Genomic DNA, 26,740 nt, shown 5'->3' on the forward strand with positions numbered 1-26,740 from the left:
AAGCCGCTTTGATAGGCTTTATGTGTACAAATAAAATTATTCTTATGTCTGTATTTTCAGACTGTCCAGGATGTTGTGTCTTCCTTACATGGAAAAAATTCTGGTATTAATGTTTTTTTTTCTTTTAAAATAAAAAAGATGTTGTTCTGTGAAGGAAACTTCGGTTGACGTGTCTTCCAAGATAGTCTCTTTCAAGTTCCTTGAACAAAGAGGGAATTTTCTCTCTTAACGGTACCATTAATCTGCTCATCTTCCTCTCAAGTCAGCAAAATTAATTTTTGTCTTTTACAGAAAGGAAATCCCTAAAACACAACCAGTTTCTCCTGCTGGGCTTTTTGAGACTAATTTTCCAGTCGATAAAACCTTGTTATTTTTTAATAACTGGGAAGAAAATTACATTGAAAGTTTATTAACTATCAATGGAGTTCCAAACAAACCTCTTTCTCTAAAGGGAAAAAAAACAGGAAAATTATATTGAACGTCAAAATCTTTTTTGACAGAGAACGAAGTAAGCCTCCTCCTTGAAGGCCGGCAATACTCAAACTTTAATTTTAATGTCAAAACCTTTTTAATGAAGAACGAAATCAACTTCCTCTTCAAAGGCCGGCTAAACTCGAACTGATTTAAACGGGGAAAGGTCCGTTCTTCCTCCCTCCCTCCAGAGGGACAAGAGGAGGTGTGTGTGCATTTTTTTTATTACTTCACTTTGATCTTGACCCCAAGGCCAAGTTGCATGATTTTGATCTAGTTTCTTTTCTATTAACATGTAATCATGCACGCACGCACACACAGAATGTGAATGTCTACTAGCTACAGTCCTCTCTGTAAAGGGGTTTATTATTATATCCCAGAATGTCCCTGCAAAGGGATGTGTGGAGAAGTACAAATATGAGGATGCTTCTCACAGGAAGTAAACCCCAACCAAATGTTCCCAAATAATCTATATAAACAAGAAATTTTAAAGCAAATGCTGGCAGGACGTCGCCCAGGATAAAAAGGTCCCCTCATCATGGCTCCGCACTGGGCCATATGTGGAAAATAACAGTGCAACTTTTTCCCCCGATACTACTACAGGTAGCAACACTATGTTGGAGAATCCACCAGACCAGACGAATTCTTATCTTGGACTGGCAAAATGAAGCAAATACCACAAGAAAACAGAATTATAAAACAATAAATTGGTCTATTGCAGAAAAGCAAAAAAATCTTTCACTGCTCCAAATACTCAAGATTTAAGAAATGGGGTAGATACAAGGACAAAATATTCGAGGAACAAATTATACAAACGGATCTACCAAGAGAAAAATTGGAGACCACTGCAACTAAAAAAATTTCTCTCTATTGTCTCAGAAATCAATAAATATATATCTCAACCTGAGATTAATGAGATAAGAAAGAGGACCATAAAAATGACTGAGGTTTACTTCAACTCCCCAAAAGACCAGGGAAAATACCATCAAACACAGTGGAGCCAGGAAGTGGAACCTTATATGGGCAATGAAGTATGTCAAAGTCAAATATGCACGGCTGAAAGAACAGTGTGCAGAATGGCAAAGAATCTTCTACCAACATTGCCCATACAAAAATAACATCTCAAAGAAATCCAACTTCCTGCTGAGTGGAACATTCTCACAGGATGAGATTACAGAATTAAAACGTTGCATTCATCAGATGGCTATAAACGGGGAGTACCCAATCGACAACCCTGTCCCCATGCAGGAATCCTGCCGGACTACCAATATATATAGCCCAGAAAAGAAACCTGCGACACAAACACATGACACAATGAAAAAATCTCCACCAGAGGAAAAAACGCCCATCAAAAACTCCTCATCAGTAAATGCCCTGCTAAAAAAACAAGACCACAAACCTGAGGAAAGGACAGAGCAAAACCACTATTCAAAATCCATTGATAGATGCAGAACAGATTGAGCTCGAGAACCTACTGGCCAATCAAATTGAAAAAACTAGGTATCTGCCATTACAAAACCAACCTAGACTGATCCAAATAAAGATGACCAAGGCCTTCAAAAACCTTGTAAAAGAGAACGATGCCCTTACATGGCTGGTACCACAGGAGGCCTAAACCAAATGAACCAGTCTGGAAAACCAAACTCCAAAAAAAAATAAATGGTCTCAGAAAAGAAATATCCCAGATATATTCTTTTCTGTTGACCGAATACTCTGGAAAAAAATCTAAAGAAGTGGGTGACAACTTTAAAATCCAGATACTCCCTTTGAACCACGATTCAGCTGAGAGCCCATATAGCGGAAAATCAGGCTAATGTGAAGAGCTTAGCTGCACAAATAAAAAATAAACAACAAAAAATTGAGTCCGGGTCCATGAATAGGTTGTTGGACAGAAACCCAAGAATGGTGTACCGGAATCTCATTAGAGATGATATCAAGATAACATCACCACCAACGCAAGAAGAAATCAATAAATTCTGGGGGCCACTGTATGAGGACCAAAAACAACATCAGGAAAGGGAGTGGATAGGCACAAGAAAAGGAGCCGTCAAGGAAAATAACTGCCAGCGTTTGAAATTACCAAGGCAGCTGTAAAAAAAAAAAAAAATCTTGAAAGCCCAGGAATTGATAACATCCCAAATTTTTGGCTAAAAAAGCTGACGGCACCACACCAACACTATGCCTTGGCATCCAATCGAATTATTCGTGGCAAAGAAAAAACACCAAAATGGCTCACTATTGGCAAAACAACTCTCATACCCAAGAGCCAAGAACCAAACAAATACCGACCTATCTGCTGTTAACTACATTCAAATGGGCGACAGGAATAATTGCTGTCGCAGCATATCAGCACTTGACTAATGGTGAATACTTTGAAAGGGAATGGAAAGGGTGCACCAGAAACTTAGGACAAAAGATCAACTTCTCCTGAACAAAACCATCTCGGAAGACTGCAAGGAACTGGCAAAGACACCTGTCAATGGCCTGGATTGACTCCAAAAAGGCATTCAACAGTGTGCTCCATTCCTGGATATTGCAATGTTTGGAACTGTCTAATGTCCATGGGAACATAAGATCTTTTCTTACCAAACAATTGACCATGTGGCAAACATCTATTGCTCTACACCACATGGAAGGGACAATACGGTCTTCAAATATTAGCATCCAGTGGAGCATATTTCCACTACTATTTAGCCTTGCAATTGAACCACTCAGCAAATTTCTAAAAAAAAAACAAATGTGATGCTGGGTACAATCTCAGTAGAGACAGAAGAAAAGATGAGAGTAAAAGAGTGAATCATTTACTTTTCATGGACGATCTAAAACTCTATGCAGAGACAGAAAAAATACCTCCCTGATAAAAATTGTGAAAACGTTCTCAGAGGATATCTACATGGAGTTTGGATTTGACAAATGTGCCAAATGTACAATAAAAAAAGGCAAAACAGAAAACATCTGAACATTTTTGGATCAATGACAACCTCATTGAAGATTTGAAAGAGGATACCACATACAAATACGTTGGTATCGAAGAAAACGTAAATGTGGAACATAATAAAATGAGACATAAAGCAGAACAGGAACATCATACGGTACATGTGAAAAAGATCCTTAAATCTGAACTAAGCCTCAAAAATAAAATTACTGCTATAAATCAGCTTGCAATCCCTGTCATCAGATACAGTTTCGGTATTATAGACTGGCCTCAATATAACATAAATAGGTTCGATACAAAAACTAGGGAACAGCTATCCCTACATAAAGTAACGCACCAAAATCAAGCATGAACAGGATATACCTACCATGAAAAGAAGGGGGTTTAGGCCTCAGTGAATTCAACCATGTATATTGAGCCACTCTAGTAAACATGGGTCAATATGTTAAAAGTTCAATGGACCTGACGATGGGAATGGTGAAAGACAATCATGATCATCTTTCTCGACAAACCTCAATCACAATCACAAAGCTTGCTGAAAACTTTGAAGGAATCATACTGGAGAACACTGTTGAGGTACACGATAACCAGCAACACAGATCGCAAGAATGAAAAGAAAAAAATACACCACAATGGAGATAGAAACAAGAAAACAAGGATGGAAAGAATATCGGCGAGCAAGGAAGTTCCTAGAGGAGCTGAACCAGGAGTACATAGACAAGGATGCTTCACTCCAATGGCTCAAGAGCGGGAGACTTCCATTTGATGAGGAAATACTCATTGTAGCCAGGCGAAATCAGGGTTTACTCACAAATGGATTAAAAAAAAATGGCTGGTCTACCAACAAATGCTCAGTGTAGGTTTTACTACTCAGCGATTGAAAGCCCAAGCTACCTAATGTTGGGATGCCAAACCCTGTGAGCAGATGACCTTTTCACTACCCGCCACAACAAAGTATGTAAATACCTCCATTGGAAGATCTGTGGAGAAATGCAGCTCGACAGACTGACGAACATATGGGAACCACCACCAATAATATCAAATGGAAAGGTGATTGTGTTCTATCACAAAGATCTACAGGCCGGCAGATACATAAAAGACAAGGCAATCAAGCCAGACATTGTGATATGGAACAAGCCTGAAAAAACTGCGCTCATGATTGATATCATTGTCCCAAATGACTATGGTCTTAATAGAGCTGAACAGGAAAAGATAACCAAGTATTAGGACCTCAAGAATGATTTGAAGATGACGTGGTCTCTGAAAGAGACATTATACCAGTTTGTTGTATGCAACTGGCTTAGTGAAAAAGAATCTTAAGAAATACCTGCAAACAATTTCTGGAAGGCCAAGCTGTAATGAAATACAGATTGGAGTCATAAAGAGAACAAAGAGCTCTCGGATATAAATCCAAATCGTAATGAAATCAAGTGTTAGCATCAGGGGGAGTTAGCTCCCTTGATCTCTTAAAAATTATCAAGTAAAATAAATTAAAAAAAGTTATTGCTATATGGTTTGGTCGGCTACAACAGGTATGCACAAACTTACATTGGGGAATTAGAACATTTAGTGCACGTACCATCTTTCTGACACTTTTTCTCTAGGCTTGCTTTTGTGCCTAATATAAACAGTTACAGTAAAGATGTCAACATAAACAAAAGTATTTTTTCCTGGTTTGCCTCTCATCATGAGTTGCATGAGAAGCATTCACTCTCTTTTTTTATATAGTACATGCATGTTGTCTGGACCAACCTGTCTTATATCCTTGTTTTCCTGTGTTGATGACATTGTTAAATAAAAGTCAATATAAATTGTGAAAAAAGCTTGTCATTTTAACTAGAATTCTGTGGACCATATTTTCATCATCCAAAACATGGTCAATCAGATAAGTGCAGATGCAGATGATATTACAAAATCTACAACAAGCATATTATCATTCACAACGCTACAGATGCTAAATTTGTTGCCTCGAATCACGTTTCATTTGATTTGTATCCAACATAATCAAATGCACTTGTTCATTGTTTTAATGAAAAGAAATTGATTTCTAAATTTTTTATTTACCCAAAAAAATAATAGACACTTTGCATATTTTAAGATATTAAACATTTAAAAAATATGATGAAAAATCATTCTAACATTTCTCATTTTTGTTGTAAGATGAATTAAAGTTATAAAGAATTTTGTTTTGTAATATTTTGTATACATACTCATATTTTATATACATACACGAATTTTCGTCAATTAAAAACCGGAAAAAGTTATAACTCATTGATGCAGAATGCTAAATTGATGGTTGAATATAGTTAAATTTGTGCTTATTTTTGTATCAAATACCAAATTGTACATCAAACTGAGAGCATATGTAGCTTGCTCCATCTGATAACAAAAGCCCATACAAAATTTCAACCAGATCGGCCTAGTAATTTTCAAGAACTTAAATGCCAATCCCTGTGCATTGAACGAATGCCATAAGTTCAGTACACTATATCATAGCGAATGTCCATACACCATTTCAGTCAGATCAGCCCAGTAGTTTCCAAGAAAAAGTGAAATGGAGAGTTAGACTAAGAGAAATTTAATGTAGATAGATTTTGTAAGATAATTATTCCCAAAACTTGATGATGTACACAAGTTTATTTTGTTCAGAATATGTTGATTGTTTGTATTCAGTATACATTTGCATGTAGCACACAAAGTCATGGCAACATATAAAACAGAACCCAGTGAAACTGATTGGCCACAAACGTAAGATCTTTTAAAAATAAAAAATAAGTGATTCTAATACTTCCAATGTATATAGCATTTAGAATTCATTGCAAATTTTTAGTTGAATATACAAAATGGATTTAATAGAATTATGTGGCCTATAAAGTTATGTGTGAAGCGAGTATAACACTCTTGTGTCATATGAATACCATAAAGATATGTCCATGTGGTGATGTGTATAACAAAAGCTTTTATATCCATACTAGCGGGAGTACCTGGCGTTGCTTGGGTATCGAGTACGGAAGTCCCCCCAAAAAAGTAGGCAAAGTTGTGAACGTCGAAAAGAGATGATGACTTGCAAAAATGTCGGCAGAAAAAGCAAGGAAACTGATGAGTTGAGGGTGAAGGAATTAATGTTTTTGGCCATTTTCGATATTTGTCGTCTAAAAGATCGAGGTTTAAAACGATACCAGTTTTGTCACATTCTGACGCATCTGTTAGAAGTTTTTGCAGGACATAGAAACACACACATTTTAATATATAGAAGACTATGAATGCTGTAAGATATGACAAACTTATTCAGTACTATGCAGAGCAAATCCTACTCAGTCAATAGCAGATTATCTATAAGATTACGATTAAGAGATTACTATTAAAAATACTCTGTAAGAACTATTGTTTAGAGTGGTTTCATTTTAACAATCAGGTTATTATTTAATAGATAATAAGTCATCAGATTTTTGCAATCCAGACAAGTTTAGCAAGTTTATTCTTTTACATAATCAGCGACAAGCTTCATGAGAATATGATTTGTTTCTGTCTTTTTTACTGTTTTGACTGGTTTTCAGAAATTAAGGGAAAACTAAGTTTGTATAATGACTTCATTTTCTGTAGTTTTTCATAATTTTTCTTGTGGTCTCTGCTTGATTTTGATGAAGCCGATGACTTGAATTGAATGGAATATTCAGCTTTACATTTTCATGAAAATCATTGGGCAATGTTTGTACCCTAAGTGAAGTCACCTGTCCTAATATCTGGTGTGCATTTGTGTACATTTAAACGCCCTTGTATTCAAGTGATTCACCATTCACCAGAATATGTATTCACACTTTTCTTTTTTCTTTTAGTTCAAGGAAGCCATTTATGAGTCTAACACTTGATTTTTTTTACAAGCTACATAGACATCCGACCATAGGATCTTCCCTACTTATCTAATCTTAGAGCTGATACTTGTAGTAGCATGTTTAGAAGATGCACCATGACTGATTTGGGATTCAAATTTTTTTTATTTTTTTACTATTGGGTTAGAGTTTACTTGTAAGGGGAAATATCCTAATGTAAAGATGTCCTAAAAAAAAAACTGTAAAAAAAGACCAATGATACTCAAGGGTGGTCGCTAGTAAGTAATCAAACTTTCACGAATGTCAAGTTATAATTATGCCTTTAAAGATTTTGTTGTAAAAGATTAATTTCAGACTTAATAAGATGAGGTTCAGTTATATCAACGATTTCTTTATAAGTTGTATAAATATCTGAATGTTTATTGAAATATTCTCCCTACTTCTCAAACCTTGACCGAGGAAAGCAGGGAAGAATAATAGTACTCCCCAGTGTGTAATCGCATATGTACTGTTAAAGACGATTTTTCTGTAAATGATGAGTAGCAGTATTCACAAGCAAAAGGTTTGTCTTTAGTGTGTATACGCTTATGTGCTGTTAAATTTGACTTATCTCTAAATGCTGAACCACACATATCACAAGAATATGGTTTCTCGCCACTGTGAGTTCGCATGTGTTTCTTTAACTGAGTTTTCCGTGGAAATGATGAACCACAAACATTGCATGCATGGGGTTTGACTCCAGTGTGATTTTGTATATGTATATTCAAATCATCTTTTCTTATAAAAGATAAAAGGCAGACTTCACATGAATAAGGTTTCTCTCCAGTGTGTATTCGCCTGTGTACTGTTAGATTAGACTTTTCTGTAAAGGAAGAGCCACACACTTCACAAGAATATGGTTTCTCTCCGGTGTGTGTTCTCATATGTACTGTTAGCTTAGATTGTCCTCTAAATGATGAACCACAAACGTCACAGGAATAGGGTTTTTCTCCAGTGTGAATTTTTATGTGCGTCTTTAAACTAGACTTTTGCGTAAAAGATGAGCCACAAACTTCACAAGAATATGGTTTTTCTCCAGTGTGGATGAGTATATGTCGCTTGAGATCATATTTTCTTGCAAATGATGAGCCACACACTTCACAAGAATAAGGTTTCTCTCCAACGTGATTATGCATATGCATTTTCAAATCAGCTTCCGAGGCAAATGATGAACCACATACTTTACAAGAATACGATTTCTCTTTATTGTGAGTAAGGATGTGTTTCTTTAAACTGTCTTTCTTTATAAATGATGCAGTGCACATTTGACAAGAATAAGGTTTCTCACCAGTGTGGGTACGCACATGTAACACTAATTCAGGATGTGTTGTAAACGATGAACCACACATGTGACAACCATAAGGTTTCACTCCAGTGTGTCGTCGCATATGAACCGTTAACTGTGACTTATCCGTAAAAGAAGAGTCACATATTTCACAACAATAAGGTTTCTCTCCAGTGTGTGTGCGTACATGAATCTGTAATGCAGATTTGGTTCGAAATAATGAGCCACAAACTTCACAATGATAACATTTCTCTTCAGCGTGTTTTAGCATTTTCATTTTTACATGGGGTATCGCTATGAAAAATGTGTGTAATTGTTTGTGAGATTTTGTTGTGAATTACAAGTCATTCCTCATAGATACGTCCATATTGTGGATTATTGGATTGATAGCCATGTTTAATTTCAAAAAAGTTTCCACTGGGTAACTATTCTATACAAGTCCTGGATAATTAAAAATTTTTAGTGAGTAGCTGTTTTATATAGATCCTCGACTTTATAGTTTTGCAAGCAAAGAGCAAAATATCTTTCTCATGTTGACACAAAAATTTATCTGCTGCAATGCTAAAATATTCACTATTTTTATGGAGCATTCTGGTTTCTGACTGCAACATATCTGTAAAAGATGAGTTGCATATTTTGCAGCAATAAGGTTTTGCTCCAGTGTGTGCATACATGAAGCTGCAATGCAGATTTGATTCGAAATGATGAGCTACAAACTTTGCAGGAATATAGCTTTTCACCATTATTTTCACGTTATTTCAGGCTGGAATTTGCAGAGAACATAGCTGCATAAACGTTGCATGAATACACTTTCTCTTTTGTATTTATTTGAATTAGTTTGTCAGAACGTGTAGGTTCACACTATTCTCTTTTTATCTCACATTTATTCATTTTATTTGACATTAGACACTCGAGTGTCTAGAAGGCATTCAAGTTTTCTTCAGCAAGCATTGAAGTTCTCTCCAGTAGGCATTCAACTTCTCTCCAGTATGCGTTCAAGTTCTCTCAAGTAGGCGTTCAAGTTCTACCATGTAGGCGTTCAAGTTCTCTTTCATAGGTATTACTCCTCTCCCTTAGGCATTCAAGTTCTCTCCTGCAGGTATTCATGTTTTTTTCCAGTAAGAATTCAAGTTCTCTCCAGTAGGAATTCAAGTGCTCTACTGTAGCCGTGTATGTGTTGTTTCAGGTTGTAATTTGCAGAGAACACAGCTGCACAAACGTTGCAGGAATACAATTTCTGTTCTGCAATTATCTGTATTGGTTTCATAAAAGATCTGCCAGAAAGTGTAGACTCACATTTTTTTTCTTTTTATCTCCTCCACGGGTATCTGCATGTCTTCTCAAACAGAACTTCTCAGAATTTGCCAATCTCTTTTATAATGGTTTATATCTGTAAATAAAGATAAGAGTCTATTAATATTATTTACCTTTAATCTAAGTGACATCGATTCATACTAATAAATGAAGTTAAATTCATACTATCTTTAAAGGACATTAAATTTTAGACTATAATTTGGACTAACGTCTTGCAATATCACATAGTAAAATAATTTCTCAGAAAGTGTTTGCATCTCTCCTTAAACTCTCTATAATATCTATCTGTATAGGTTTAGTAAAAGAGGGTCTGTCACAAGGTTTATACCTTCAAGTTTTAACATAAAATTTGGTGATTTAGAAGTACACTTATTTAAAAAATACAGACATCTTTTTATGGTGTAAGTACTCCTCACAGAACGAAGATGTCATATTCTAAAAATCATATAGATTTGGCTTGTAACTTTTCTATTTGGCTAGTAAACGAAAATATTTATTTGGCAAAGGTCAACTAAAGATAAATGTCTCTGTAAAGACCTGTAAGGAGGGGATTCTATAGGTGAAAGATTCCGAGGATATAACTTATTAGTTTCCCAGAATCTCTCTACAGTAATGGAGTATCATGATGCTTCTAGCTGAGAAGGGAATAAAAGTGTTTTAAGTTGAGGGTAGACTTTTAAAAAATATTTGTAAAATAAGTACTGGATGAGACATTGCGGCGATGGAACCGGGGTTGAAGCAAAGGAGTCGGGGACCACATTAGGTTAGAAAGTCTGTTTTGCACCCTGACCAAGAGTGAGACACTAGTGTTTGATGCAGCCATAAACACACGGCAACAATACTCCATATGAGGACAAATAAGATTTATAGACATCTATGTCACTGACAGATGTTTGATCTACTGCCCTTTCCTCAACGACTCACACTGTTTTGTTTTATCTCTTCCACAGGCATCTGCATGTCTTTCTAAACAGATTTTTTTCTTTCATGATAGTTTGTTGAAATTTAAAATACGCTTTCTATATATAGTTTTATCCTCTGCATGTCTTCTCAAACAGAACTTCTCAGAATTTGTCAATCTCTTTTCTAATTGTTTTAATCTGCAAATAAAAAATATTAATGTATTCAACTTCAATGTGCTGTTATTTGATGTAACATAACTTCAAGAAGAAGATACCTCATTCCTTATAAAAGCCAATGCTGGCTAACCATACCGAAGAAATTTTACTTGGACTCCTCATGCTAGGTTATTCTAACAAACCCCTGTACAGAAAGACGTTAGACACTCAAGGATAGTGTCTAGAAGGTATTCAAGTTCTCTCCAGTAGGCATTCAAGTTCTCTCCTTATCCATGAAATTCTTTATTTGGCCAATCAACTCTCATGTTCTAAGTTCCTCCCGCACCATCCGTCACAGCCTTTCTACTTTCCTTTAATCTCTTATGCCACTCAAAAACTAATGCTCGATTCATGCAAGATGGTGCAAAAGCAGTTTGAAGCATTCCATACGTTTCTGTGGAATTTTTTGCAAGTTTAAAACAGAATTTTATTGCATATAATTCTTCTCTAGTGTCCTCACGTCCAGATTACATTTTTGAATTCACTAGCTGTGGCAACACGGCTTTAGTAGGGTGTATTCCAATTCTTGCTGTAGCTGTTCATTTAAACCTAAAATCATAAAAATTGGTCAGCCATCTCATAAGATGTATGCCAATAACACACTGAATTTTCAAGAGTGTACAACAATTTTAAATGTTTGTACAGAATGTCTGGAAATTTATTGAAGGCATATGTATATATATATATATATATATATATATATATATATATATATTTATTTATTTACTAGTGGTGAAAAAACCGGACTAGAGTGCTCAATGTGTAGTCAAAGCAGTAGCTGAAACAATTTGTAAACTCATTCTGGACTCACAGTAATAAATTTCCTATATATATATATATATATATATATATATATATATATATATTGTTTGTTACTTTCGAAATTATTACTATGTATTGATAGAAAATTGATTTCATATGCTGAACAACATTACTGACAAAGTAACTTATGTAACAGAATACAATAAAATTTGTTTTATAAGAAATGTATGTAAGGTGCCTTCAATAAGTTTCCAGACCTTTTTGTACAGGTATTTAAAATAATTGTAGGCTTGAAAATTCAGTATTTTATTGTGTTACATAATCGCATAGGAGGTGTACATATACTCTTCTTCATACAAGTATTTACGTGTGATTGCCTAGTTTTTAAAATGTCACAAAACAACTTATCTGGTGTATGTTCACATATAATGACAAATGAAGAACGAATAAATATCTTCGTCTCTTGCCAAACAAAGGAAGACATACCTTCACAAAAGGGATGACTACCATTCTATGGGGTTGCAACATCTGACAAATAAAGGAAAACACTTGGACTTTGATCTTGTTGGACGGAAAGCTGCAACAAAAACTCTGCCATGAACAACAGACCCAAGGTTTATTTTGACCATCTTTATTTCAAATGTTGTTCCCATCTTGGAAAGATTGGATGCTGATACAGCTTAATTATCGATCTTGCCTGTGCTGGGTGCCATCCCATCCGTCAACTGTCTCTCTTGGCCACCCATTACCAGCTCTCTCACTCACTTCCCAAGGTGTCTCTCAACTCATTACATCATGTATCTACATTACATCATATTATTCTTGGCTTTCGGGCCAAGATCAAAGTGTAGTTACGTTACAATCCTGGCCGTGGCGAGAATGGTGATTTGGACGTCGCGTCTGCAAGGTTGCCGGGGGGTGTTGTCTTTTTCTGATCAAGATCTGATCGCTTTCTTTAAATACCAACTACGGGTGAAGATCAAATGTGATAGAAGAAGGCTGCATCGCGCGGCATTTGACAGAAGATGGATACATGTGGCAAGTCTGTGTGTACAAAGAGGAGCCAAATTTGAATACGTGTTCCCCGCCTAGGTGTGGAACGCGCAGTTCTGTAAAGTAAAATTAAACAAGTAGCCTCTCAGCTAGTTGAGTGTGTGTTCCATCCCTCCCGATTAGGAAGCCTCCAAGATCCCCATCCCCTCTTACCTGCAATTTTTGTTTTCATCTCTACCTCTAAATTTTACCCATCTTGGAGAAAAAGAAATACAAACTAACCTCCATCCCTTACCCACAAAAACTTTCTTTTCTCCATTCACCCCCATCTAGAGGGCACCCCCACCTAGAGACTGACCCGCAGAAGCGAGGTTCCTTTTACAAACCTAGTGGAACGGGCAGTCTATCAACTAGACGGGGTTGGGAGGGTCCTACTAATCACCTTTTGTTTTTTCTTCCCCCGCCCTCGACACAAATGAATTATTGTACCATTTTATTGTTATCTTTTTTGTTTTTACACGTCAATAAAAAATGTTTTAAAAATTGGGAGTTACTAGGACGTCCCCCAATATGAAAGGGTGAATGCGGTATTATGGTGAAAGAAGATACTAGCTGGGAGAAACTTTTGACTTTGTTTAGTTCTGGAGTGACAAGGATGACCAACGACTCCCAAAATCTCCCCTTTTGAGTTGGCCATGTGCCTAAGTTTTTTGTTCATCGTTGATTTTAACTGTATTTTTTTAACATGAATAAAAGATTTAATATCTCAAAGTGTAGTATCTGTTCTTCAGATGCTGCACTTCTATTTCTTGTTCTCTTTCGGTGGAGGAGAAATCCTTCACGACTGAGATAATTTTTATTTTTGTACCTTTTCGCCACGTTAAAAAACGACCCTGATGTCTAACTCTGTCCCATGGGGAGGCATAGTAAATAGGTACATTACATCATGTATCTACATAACCACAAATCACCTGATCTTTTATCATGTATCTTTGTTCATAAAAACCAAACATTCCAATCCTATTAAACATCTTTGTAACCATCTTATTGTTTTACATATTTCTGGCTTATTTCTATATTAAATTCCAGTCATACTTTTGTTATCAAAACATTTTATTTCCATAACATTGTCACCAATTCAAATGCTGGTCGGTCACCACTCTCCCTGGGACATTCGCCGTTATCTGAGTAATAATATAATAATTGCTGTACATCTTATAAGATGACTGACCAATTTTTATGATTATATATATCTGTGGTGAGCATAAAATAATGAAATACATGTATTAAACTGTTAATATCTAAGTAGAATGTTGCATCTATAGTCAGTAACTCAGTCGAGCAGAGTACAATCCTGTATTGAAGGGGATGCTAAAGGAAATATAAGTAACTAACACAGAAGTTGTTGGAATGGTACAAGTGCATTGCAGCCAGAGGAGATTACTTTGAAGGGAACTAGAGTTTCATGTGTACCATCAATAAAAGTGCCCATACAAAAATAGTCTGGAAACTTATTGAAGACACCCTATACTGGTCTCTCCCTCAGTGAGTAAAATCTCTCTCAAAATAAAACCTTTAAAAAACTCAGCGAAAATAAGAAATACATAAGAAAATAAATCTCTGCCTAAATAATAAACTTTAACCAAGAAATGAACTTTGAGAAAAATAAATACCATCAGAAATCGTCTTTGGTCCTGAAATGACACTACAGTGATTGATGTTTTTTTAAACTCAAACCAAAACCATTTATATGACAACTGAATTATACTGACACATGCTGATTGGAAAGTAACTCCTTTTTAGTAAGTGCTTGTAATTTATTACTGAATGAATATAATTAAAAAAATAATTTCTAATTATTGCTTCTATGAAGATTAATTTTTATTTACCAATCAATCAGAACATTGGGAAAAAATGATTACTCCTCAAAAATAGGTAGAAAAATGACATGGAGGCAAAACTTTAACTGTTCATATCATTTAAACTGATAACACATTGAATCTACTTAATATAATTCATAGGGATCAAGCTAGAGTTTTCTTTTAATAGTAAATATCAATAAAAATCATATAAAAACTGACAGAAACAATTTGATAATAGGATAATTTGATAAAAGATTAAATGTCCAATTTCTACTGTACACTCTTTAACCCTTATCCTTGAGTTGCCTCTTTGACCTTGATAATGAGTTGATACCTATGAAAAAAAAAAAGAAAAAGTCCAATGTGAACAAGTTCTAATTGAATCGTCCCCCTAAGTAATCCAAGTTTCAAAATTCCCACTGTTTACTATGCTAAAATCACAATGACTAATGTATACCCATTAACCCTTATCCTTGAGTGGCCTCTGGGCCTTGATAAGTGGTGACACCCTTGTAAAAAAAAAAAAAAAAAAAAATGAAACAGAAATATACCCACACCACCAAAGCCAGCCTGATTGCCACCATCCACTGAGTATTCGGCGAGCTTCCACTGGTGTTTGTGGAAAAGGCAAGCTCCCAGTTCTAGACCCATATTGAGGTAGTGATTGAGGCTGAAGGTGGCTACATTGAATAGATGTCATCTCTACTATATATTCAAGTTACCAGAAGTGATTTTTTACTAATAAGTTTTAAAATAAAGCTGTAGTGTTGTTTTCTTTAAGGTGACAATTTTATTGTTCCACACTGTAAACATTAACCAAGAAATGAACTTTGACTAAAACAAATACAATCAGAAATTGTGTTTGGTGCTGAAATGACCCTAGAGTGGTTGATGGACTGTAAAGCCGAAACCTAACCAAAACGAAATGTACCCAGTGGCAGATGACATGCTTGAAGTTGAGATAAAAGGTCAACTCTATAAACAAAAACAAATATAATGATAAGAGATGATAGTTGTGTGTCAATAACTCTATTAACATGGTACTGAATTGAACATAACTTGTTTGTGCCAAGGAATGCAAAGGGGCCAACAAAGGTTACCGGTGACAGAAATCAAACCCAGAATTCTCATTGACAGGACGTGCACCTGTGTTGCAAGACAGGTCAATGAGTGTATTTTGGGTGCAAGCCAGTTAACGGGAATTACAGCCCCACACACACACACACCGAAAAATAAAAGGAGCACACATGTGCTTAGGATTTGAGTTGACACATGAGTTCAGGAATGTACAGTCCACAGTTCAAGAGTTGAGTAGAAAATGAATGTTCTGGAGCGACAGGAGGCAGCTATGTATGGAAGATGAATCAATAGAAAAATTCCCACCCTCCTTCTAAGGATAAGCAGAGAATAGGGGCGCACCATTTGACCATGATACACATAAAGTCCAATTGTCCAGAAAATGAGACTTGTGTTATTGTTGTAAGCTTTTATCCCAGGGTAGCTGACAAAATCAAGAGATGTAAAGAAGATATGAAAAGGTACGTTTCTGCTTTTATTTTATACCCCCCCCCCCAAAAAAAAAAAGGCTGATGTGCCATAAATATGAACGTTGATTCAAAATAAGCAAATACCATCTTTCGCCCATAGATGTAACAGTGATGACATCATGCATTTGAGGAAAGAAATGATAACGATTTTAAAAATGTCCGGGAGGCTGAGTCATGTCGACAATGCTTCAATAATGTCACCTTGATATTAGCCTGTCTGTTTCTTTCAATGTGAAAGTTTAGAAAATTAAATAAATAATTTTGTCATGTGGTCTCTCCCTCAATGAGTAAAATCTAAAACACATGGATGAAACATGGACTAAAAATTAATTAAAAACACATGGATATTAAAGATTAGTCTAAAACATATGGATATTAAAGATTAGTCTAAAACACATGGATATTAAAGATTAGTCTAAAACATATGGATATTAAAGATTAGTCTAAAACACATGGATATTAAAGATTAGTCTAAAACACATGGATATTAAAGATTAGTCTAAAACACATGGATATTAAAGATTAGTCTAAAACACATGGATATTAAAGATTAGTCTAAAACACATGGATATTAAAGATTAGTCTAAAACACATGGATATTAAAGATTAGTCTAAAACACATGGATATTAAAGATTAGTCTAAAACACATGGATATTAAAGATTAGTCTAAAACATATGGATATTAAAGATTAGTCTAAAACACATGGATATTAAAGATTAGTCTAAAACACATGGATATTAAAGATTAGTCTAAAACACATGGATATTAAAGATTAGTCTAAAACACATGGATATTAAAGATTAGTCTAAAACACATGGATATTAAAGATTAGTCTAAAACACATGGATATTAAAGATTAGTCTAAAACACATGGATATTAAAGATTAGTCTAAAACACATGGATATTAAAGATTAGTCTAAAACACATGGATATTAAAGGTTAGTCTAAAACACATGGATATTAAAGATTAGTCCAAAACACATGGATATTAAAGATTAGTCTAAAACACATGGATATTAAAGATTAGTCTAAAACATATGGATATTAAAGATTAGTCTAAAACACATGGATATTAAAGATTAGTCTAAAACACATGGATATTAAAGATTAGTCTAAAACACATGGATATTAAAGATTAGTCTAAAACATATGGATATTAAAGATTAGTCTAAAACATATGGATATTAAAGATTAGTCTAAAACATATGGATATTAAAGATTAGTCTAAAACACATGGATATTAAAGATTAGTCTAAAACACATGGATATTAAAGATTAGTCTAAAACACATGGATATTAAAGATTAGTCTAAAACACATGGATATTAAAGATTAGTCTAAAACACATGGATATTAAAGATTAGTCTAAAACACATGGATATTAAAGATTAGTCTAAAACACATGGATATTAAAGATTAGTCTAAAACACATGGATATTAAAGATTAGTCTAAAACACATGGATATTAAAGATTAGTCTAAAACACATGGATATTAAAGATTAGTCTAAAACACATGGATATTAAAGATTAGTCTAAAACACATGGATATTAAAGATTAGTCTAAAACACATGGATATTAAAGATTAGTCTAAAACACATGGATATTAAAGATTAGTCTAAAACACATGGATATTAAAGATTAGTCTAAAACACATGGATATTAAAGATTAGTCTAAAACACATGGATATTAAAGATTAGTCTAAAACACATGGATATTAAAGATTAGTCTAAAACACATGGATATTAAAGATTAGTCTAAAACACATGGATATTAAAGATTAGTCTAAAACACATGGATATTAAAGATTAGTCTAAAACACATGGATATTAAAGATTAGTCTAAAACATATGGATATTAAAGATTAGTCTAAAACACATGGATATTAAAGATTAGTCTAAAACACATGGATATTAAAGATTAGTCTAAAACACATGGATATTAAAGATTAGTCTAAAACACATGGATATTAAAGATTAGTCTAAAACACATGGATATTAAAGATTAGTCTAAAACACATGGATATTAAAGATTAGTCTAAAACACATGGATATTAAAGATTAGTCTAAAACACATGGATATTAAAGATTAGTCTAAAACACATGGATATTAAAGATTAGTCTAAAACACATGGATATTAAAGATTAGTCTAAAACACATGGATATTAAAGATTAGTCTAAAACACATGGATATTAAAGATTAGTCTAAAACACATGGATATTAAAGATTAGTCTAAAACACATGGATATTAAAGATTAGTCTAAAACACATGGATATTAAAGATTAGTCTAAAACACATGGATATTAAAGATTAGTCTAAAACACATGGATATTAAAGATTAGTCTAAAACATATGGATATTAAAGATTAGTCTAAAACACATGGATATTAAAGATTAATCAAAAACATGTGTTGCAAGATTAGTCTAAATTACAACAATCTCTATCTCTATTATATAAAATCACTTTGTGTGTGTGTGTGTGTGTGTGTATGTGTGTGTGTGAGAGTTTTCAAATTTCACATAAAGCTAATTTATATGTCTGGCACTGTTCTTAGATATGTTTTCTAAAGAAATTCATCTGATACGTATAGAAAATCGGAAAAATCTGATCTTAAAAATAGCTTTTCTCTCTTATAGATAAAAATGGAATAATTTTAATAGGTGGATATTTTATGCTACACCAGCAAAGAAAGATAATAAAATTTCAGCACATCCTTTCTTCTTAGAAAAGCAGATTTATTATAATCTGGAGGTATAGCTTAGTAGTAGAGCATTTGACTACAGATCGAATGATTCCCTGTTCAAACACATACAGAATTTGATAAACAACATTATCATTATTATTTTTTAATTTTTAGTGAATTAGTTCATCGGGCAAATTATTCCTCGTAATATATAATAATCAATAGAGGATTGATTTTATAATAATATATATGCAATCTGCATAAATTAAAATATCATGTTTAAGCATATTGTACACTCAGGCAACGTCGGGCTGCCAACTAGCAGATTGCTAAAACCATTTATCATCATGAAATAAACAAGTGACATTTGTCCGTTAATAGTGAATATACAGCACAAGTCATGACACGTGTATGTACATGTGCGAATATACTGCTCCTACCATTTCTCTCTTACCCTCTGTCTCTCTAACTCTCCACCTATCCTCTCTCTTTCTAACTCTTCTTCTACCTCTCCTACCACCATCTCCTTAACTTTCATCACACACTCTCTGTAGAATTATTTTTTGCTTTTAATGTGTAATGCTATGCCCCCCCCCCCCGATCCACATCCAAGAACATGGGAGGAAATGATTTATTGGAAAATGAGATGAGTAAAAACAATGGGAGAGAGTGGGGGAAGGGCACCGACATCATAAGAAATTTTGAGATGCATTACTGTTTGCTGAGAGAGACTGTAAAGGTTACTTATGTTATTTTTAGGATGAATGTTAAAACATTGACTTGAAGTTGTAAATTCTTGGTTTGATTAATTTTTTAATTTGTCTTTTTTTTTAGTATAAATGTATATATAAATCTTCTCCCACCCTCTCTCTCTCTCTAACTCTTCCCATTCTCTCTCTGTGACTCCTCCCACTGTCTCTTTAATTCTCTTATTCTATTTCATTACACCTTTGTTTATTTCATTTTAATTTGTTGTCTTTTGTTCATTTATTCATCTTTTCGTAATGCATTGCCTTTTTTTAATTATAGTTTTGATAAGGAAAAATTGAGTTAATCTCTATTTGCTACTAATTTTTTTGGATATATTCATGACTGTGACATGACAATTACATAGATATTGATTTTACTTGAAATTCAATATTTCCATTTTCGAATTTCATTATTTTGAAGTACCATATGATCAAAACAACAAATATATCTCTACTATTATGTAAAAGTAACTGTGTGTGTGTGTGTCTTCATAGGATCCGAAGCAGCTAAACTTATCTTTTGCAAATTTTATACAAACCTAATTTATATGTCTGGCAGTGTTTTTACATATGTTTTGTACAGAAATTTATCTGATAAATATTGAAAATTGAAAATTCCGATCTTAAAAATAGCTTTTCTCTTTTATAAATAAAAAAAAGAATAATTTTACAAGGGAATATTCTACATTACACCAGCCAAGGGAGATAATAAAATTTCAGCAAACGATTTCTCCTTAAAAAACAGATTCATTATAATCTGGATCTCAGTGGTAGAGCATTCGACTACAGATTAAATGATCCTCTGTTCAAGCCCAGGTGTACCTCACTATTTTATTTTAATTTTTTTTCTTATTAATGAGTTCAATTTATGATAAAAGAAGAGGTGCCATTTAAAACCGCCACAAATCATTTCTTCATTTGAATACTTAAAAACATTAATCAGAACTGACTTTTCTAGGGCATTCATTGTCAAGACCAAATATCAGCTGACGTGATATTGTAAACAAACACAGGCAGAAATTTGATGAACGGCATTATCATTATTTTTTATTTTTGGCGACTTAGTCCACTGGGCAAATTATTCCTTGTAATATATAATATTCGATAGAGGATTGATTCTATAATAATACATATGCAATCTGCATAAATTAAAATATCATGTTTAAGTGTATTGTACAACCGGGAAGCGCCAGGCTGCCAGCTAGTGAAGAAATATACTTTGTGTCGATGAGAATTTTGTATTATTTGTATTACATGATCAGGTCAAGGCTTCTATGCAAGAAATTGAATCAAGTCATACATGCAGATTCCAATCAATCACGAATATGTGATGATTACAATATTGTAGCAAGTTCATAATAAGTCAATAATATTAACAAAATTTCAAATGAACAGCTACAGCAGGAATTGGAATACATCCTACTAAAGCCTTATTGTCACAACTTGTGAATTTCAAAAGTGCTATCTGGACGTGAGGACACTTTAGAAGAAGGATATGCAATAAAATTCTGTTTTAAACTTGCAAAAAAATGGCACGGAAACATATGGAATGTTTCAGACTGCTTTTGAACCATCTTGCATGTATCGAACATCAGTTTTTGAGTGGCATAAGAGATTCAAGGAAGGCAGGGAGTTTCTGAGGGATGATGAGAAATATGGGATGAGAAAGTAAGTCAGAACACCAGAGTTGATTGGCCGAACAAAGAATTTCATGGATAAGGACTGTTGTGTGTCTAGAGACAATAAGTGCCCAGTTTGATATCAGTGTGGGAACTGTAGACACAATTATTTAGGAGGAACTAAAGATATGGAAGATTTGTGCAAAGTTTGTCCCAAGAGTGGTCTATCCTTATCACAGATATTTGACTAAGATGAGCATCAAGACAGTTCCTCATCCTCTCTATAATCCAGACCTTGATCCCTGTGACTTAGAGGCTGTCATTATGAGACAACTGAGGATATGAAAGAGGCTGTGACAAAGGTTACATGAGAACTTCCATGGGGCCTTCCAGAAGTTGTTGGAATAGTATATCAAGTGCATTGCAGCTGGAGGAGATTACTTTGAAGTGGACTAGAGTTTCATGTATGCATTATCAATTAAGTGTCTATACGAAAAAATGTGAAAACTTATTTAAGGCACCTCGTACTTGCATTTTCACTTTAAAAAGTCACATAAAGTTGTATGATCGATCAACACTTAACCATCTCAGCTATTTATGATGCTGGAAGTTTACAAAATCAGCAGGAGAGTATTAATAAAGTTGCCAACTCTTTTGCGTGTAACAAAAACTTATAATGGTAGTAGTTGGTTTGTTGGTTGTTTTTGCTTTACGGCATATCAACCCTTTTCAGGTTATTTAATGCCGAATCCAAAGATTTTGAAGAAAAATTTTTTAATAGAATATATTTGTTGTTTTCAAGTCGGTTTCTATTTACCCCATAGTTGGGACCCTAACAGGTACTACCACTCCAGGTCAGAGTGAACCTGGGAGCAATGGCAATTAAAGGGTGGCTCCACACTCCCCAAAGCCCACAAGCTGGTGCCTCACCATTGGATATAGTTTAAGGTCATATCCAGGACCACCTGTTGATGCAATTCTCTACCTATATAAGAGCCAGGTACATCCAAGGATGGAGTATTGCTGTCTCATCTGGGAAGGAGCTGCTAGGAAGACCTTATCCTACCTTGACAGAGTTCAGAATAGACTTTGTAGCCTAGTGGGGGATACCATTTTCTCTTCCTTGCAACCTCTTTCTCACAGAAGAGACATTGTGAGCCTGTTTCTGTTTTATTGTTATTTTCATGGCAAGTGCTCGTCTGAGCTCCAATCTATGGTCCCCCCTCGCCAAACATTCACAAGAAACACTCACTTGGCTGTAAGCACTATCAATAATTTCACCCACTCTTTATCTGTGCGTAAACCTAAATGTAGATTCCATAAACAACGCTTCTTTCTAAGAACTGCACACCTGTGGAACTCTCTTCCGTTTACCTGCTTTCCAGCTGACTACAACATGGCTGCCTTCAAGTCCAATGTAAACAAGTTCTTGATGAGCCATTCCCTTAAGTAATCCAATTTACCAAATTTACACTTCTAACGATTACTATGATATTGTCCTTTTGACCACTGTACACTCTTTAATCCTTATCCTCGAGTGGCCTCAGTGCCTTGATAAATGATTCCTTTGTAAAAAAAAACAAACTAATGACTGCCTTCCTTAAGTAGCAGCTTATCTAAGAACTTGTATCATTTTTTAAATGTGATCTATCAGATAAATCTCAGTTGTGTGTGTGTGTGTGTGTGTGTGTGTGTGTGTTTATATGTCTCACTAAAACTTTCGAAATCCAATTCAAATAAGAATGATGTTCAATATACTGGATATGTCCATGCTCTTTGATAATATTTCCCACAAGAAAAGCTGCAATATCAATGTTTGGAGACGAATGCAAAATATCTGATGAGGGTGTAAACATCGATCCAAATGCATTACAAATATTCAAACATATATCAACATTTTTCCCATGCAACACATACAGTATCAGATTCTAGTACAGAATAGTCAACCCAAATTGCTTTTTAATAATATTTCAAGCTCAAGATTTTTTTTAGCTTTTATGTCTAGTGTAAGTTAAAAAAAATGTGAAGATATAGGTTTCAAAATTCTAAATTCCTGCATGGTTTGATATGAACGCCCTGGCAGTTTTGCTCTTTAATATTTCCTACAAGAAAAGCTGCATGGCGTTGCCTGGGATTCATAATAGTAATATAATAGTATGATGCTTTTTATTTTTTATTTTTACTTTAAACTAGAACCTAAATACAAAACCTTGGATATTAACCCTTTCCCAATACCAAACACGGTTATTTATACATCTACATGGTGTTGCTTAGGAGGCATAATAGTAATATTACACTATTTAACCTGGCACATGGCAATCCAAAAGTGCCTTTGGTTTATTTTTTGTTTTTATTTTAGCTTCTCATTTAATGAATGTGAAACTTCTGGCGCAACATAATATTTATATAATCTTGAAAAATAAAACTTTTTTTTAATTTAAAAGCAGGGACATAAAATAATTTAATTAAAAAAATGGTAAAAATTAGACATACGCTTATAATAGGAATGTATAGTGGCATAGCTGGGAGAAAAAAAAAAAGAAAAACAGCATCCCTACCTCCCTTAAACTACCTGGCGTCATTTTAAAACAGCCTTCTGACTGTCTGAAATTCTGGGCTTCTGTATAATCCATGTGACAAAGAAATTTGTTTACTTTCGGTTGTACGAAGCGATAATTTCCTGCTTTTGGGAGCTAATTAAGCTATTTTTTCTACAAAGTGTTTTTTTTTTTCTTTTTTAATCCAATATCTTATGACTTGATTTTACTTATCTTTGAAATAGACCCAGAAAATTAATATTTAATTCAATATCTCAGGACTTTACTAATTATCTTTGAAATAGACCCAAAAAACTAATATTTATCTTTTAAAGGATTTTTACAATGAATTTATTTAACTTCAAAATTTAGCTGAATTGGTTAGCTTGCCATGAAAACATCTCTCATAACCTTTTTTTTTTTCACGTGAACAAATATTTTTTTTCTTTTAGGAAATTAACTTTAGTCTCTAATCTTTCAAATACAATCAAAAAGTAGTTGGAAACCTACAAAAAAATTATGATAAATCGACTTTCAAAACTAGATCCCTCTATCTTTATCCGCCCATTTTTGCCCGTATCTATAATTAATCAAAAACAAAAATTAAATAAACTTGTTTGAAACAAAACAAAAGTTAAATAAACTTGTTAATTAACAAAAATAAAAAAAAAATTATGAAGGAGATATTGAAGTATTTAAACCATCAATTTAATTTTTTTTAATGAAAATTATTGAAAAATAAGAAATTTGTTTTTCGTTATTTTTGGTAATCAATCAGTGTCAGGACGATTAAAACATTTTGAAGGAGATTTTGAAGTATTTAAACCGCCAATTTCTGGCTATGATTAAAGTTTTTTTTTCCTAATCTGTAGTTTCATCTAGCAATTTAATAAACAAAATATACAGTGAAAATTGAATTTAATAATAAAAAAAACTTGCACCGTCCTTTCTCTGCCTGAGTACCTATTGTCAAAACTCTTATCCAAAAATAAAACTTTTAAATGTACAAATGTATAAAAACAACAAAAAAAAGGAAAAAATAACAACGTTCCAAGATTCTGCACAAGATAGTGTTGTTTTTTTTCTCTTAAATAACTGAAGCATTTTTCGTTGGCTAATTGGACAACAACTTGAGTGTACCTATTTACAATGCCTCCCCACGGGACAGAGTTAGACACCAGGGTCGTTTTTTAACTTGGAGAAAAGGTACAAAAATAAAAAAATTGTCTCAGTCGTGAAGGACTGTTCCTCCAGTCCTCCACTGAAAGAGAACAAGAAATGGAAGTGCAGCATCTGAAGAACAGATACTAAACTTTGATCTTGGTCAAAAGGCCAAGGAGTTGCAACTTCTTGGTTGTAATTGACGGTTTAAATGCTTCAAAATCTCCTTAAAATGTGTTAATCATACGTCAAAAAAGTGTTAATCATCCTGACGCTGACTGATAACCTAAAAGAAAGAAAAACAAATTTCTTATTTTGGTGCTAATGCAGAGACTGATCCGCGCTATTTTTTTAATCGTATTTCCACGTTTAATTAAAGTTTTATGATATGTTTTTTTTTTTATTCAATTGTAAGGTTAAAGTACAGAATAGGTACAAAACACCTTCCCCTCCACATGTTAAGAATGGCTTTTTAAATATGATATGTTTTTTTTTTTATTCAATTGTAAGGTTAAAGTACAGAATAGGTACAAAACACCTTCCCCTCCACATGTTAAGAATGGCTTTTTAAATAATAACGTTATTATTTCAGCACGGCACTCTCTGCATAAGTACCCTTATTTTTTATTTTCGTTTAAAAAAATTAAAATGACGGTTTAAATACTTCAAAAAAGTTTTTTTTTATTGTTGTTAATTAACAAGTTTATTTAATTCTTGTTTTTGATTAATTACCCTCGTTTTAAACAATTTTTTTAGATTAATTTTTTAAATTAACATCGTCAGATTGTTTACTTTTGTTTTTATACGTTTAAGTTTATTTTTTTTTTACGTAACATTGTTGTTTGTTAAGTTAGTTGATTAACTTTTTTTTTCTTTTTTTTTTTAAATTTCTGGGACTAACTTTGTCCACCCAACCCCCATCGCTTGCAGGTATAGTATTCGTGTATTTTTTTTTATTTATTTATTTTTTTTTTTAACTGCTTTTCGGCAATGGGACTAACATCATTCAGGTATAATTTGATCACTAACTTGTTTCCTTTTCGTAAAATGATTCGGCAATTTCCGAAACTCTGCTACAATAATCGTGTAATTATTTTTTTTCATTTAACATTCTTTCATTGTTCTGATTATTTCAACGGCCCACTTGCAAAATATGCGTATTTTTACTATGGTTATCTCCCTTAGATTTAAATATCCGTTGAGGTAAGCGCATATTTTTCTACCTTATCGTTGTAAGTAATTTTTGGATATGTTACTATTTTCGACATGATAATTACGTAGGTACCGTTGGTTTAACTTGAAAGTCAATATTTTTTCGTTATTATAATATAGAAGCACTGTTAATTTTGCTTAAAACAACATATTTAAAAAAAATCGATCGGTAAGCATCGACTTTTCTGTGTTTTCTTTACTTTTAATTGCCGCCATACGTGCCAATCTAAATAAGCACCGACCGATTAGAGTTTGAAATGACATGTGTGAGAAAATAAAAAAGAAGCTCTTTAAAAATTATTAACAAAGTAGAGTAACATTATACTTACTTTTAAAAATTAAGGATGTCTTTTCCTCGGGTTTCTGTTAAAAATCAAGATGGCGACCATAAAAGCAGGATCGCAGAAAATTATATTAGTAATAAATAAATAAATAAATAAATAAATAAATAAATAATATAAAACCACTTTGACAAAAATACTGACCACTTTCAGAATTAGATATCAAGATTAGTCCCCAATGTCGACAAAAGTTTTGCATGGAGCTGTCATGTACAAAATGTACCGAGTTCATTTTTTGTTTCTCCTTTTTTTTTTTTTTTCGCTTTTATATTATAAC

At 33.6% G+C, this 26,740-nt stretch overlaps 1 protein-coding gene across 1 annotated transcript; it reads right to left on the bottom strand.

Moving 5' to 3' along the window:
- Nucleotides 1-7,224: 7,224 nt before the first annotated feature.
- Nucleotides 7,225-26,535, bottom strand: LOC145242262 (uncharacterized). The gene is made up of 2 exons (XM_080105273.1): nt 26,452-26,535; nt 7,225-9,950 (listed from the first exon to the last, which is right to left on the bottom strand). The coding sequence occupies exon 2, from the start codon at nt 8,835-8,837 to the stop codon at nt 7,680-7,682; it is 1,158 nt and encodes a 385-aa protein (XP_079961399.1). The 5' UTR covers nt 8,838-9,950; nt 26,452-26,535; the 3' UTR covers nt 7,225-7,679.
- Nucleotides 26,536-26,740: the final 205 nt, after the last annotated feature.

This window comes from Euprymna scolopes, chromosome 21, assembly GCF_053919585.1.
Source record: "Euprymna scolopes isolate OS-2025 chromosome 21, ASM5391958v1, whole genome shotgun sequence".
In the NCBI taxonomy this organism is placed as follows: domain Eukaryota; kingdom Metazoa; phylum Mollusca; class Cephalopoda; order Sepiida; family Sepiolidae; genus Euprymna; species Euprymna scolopes.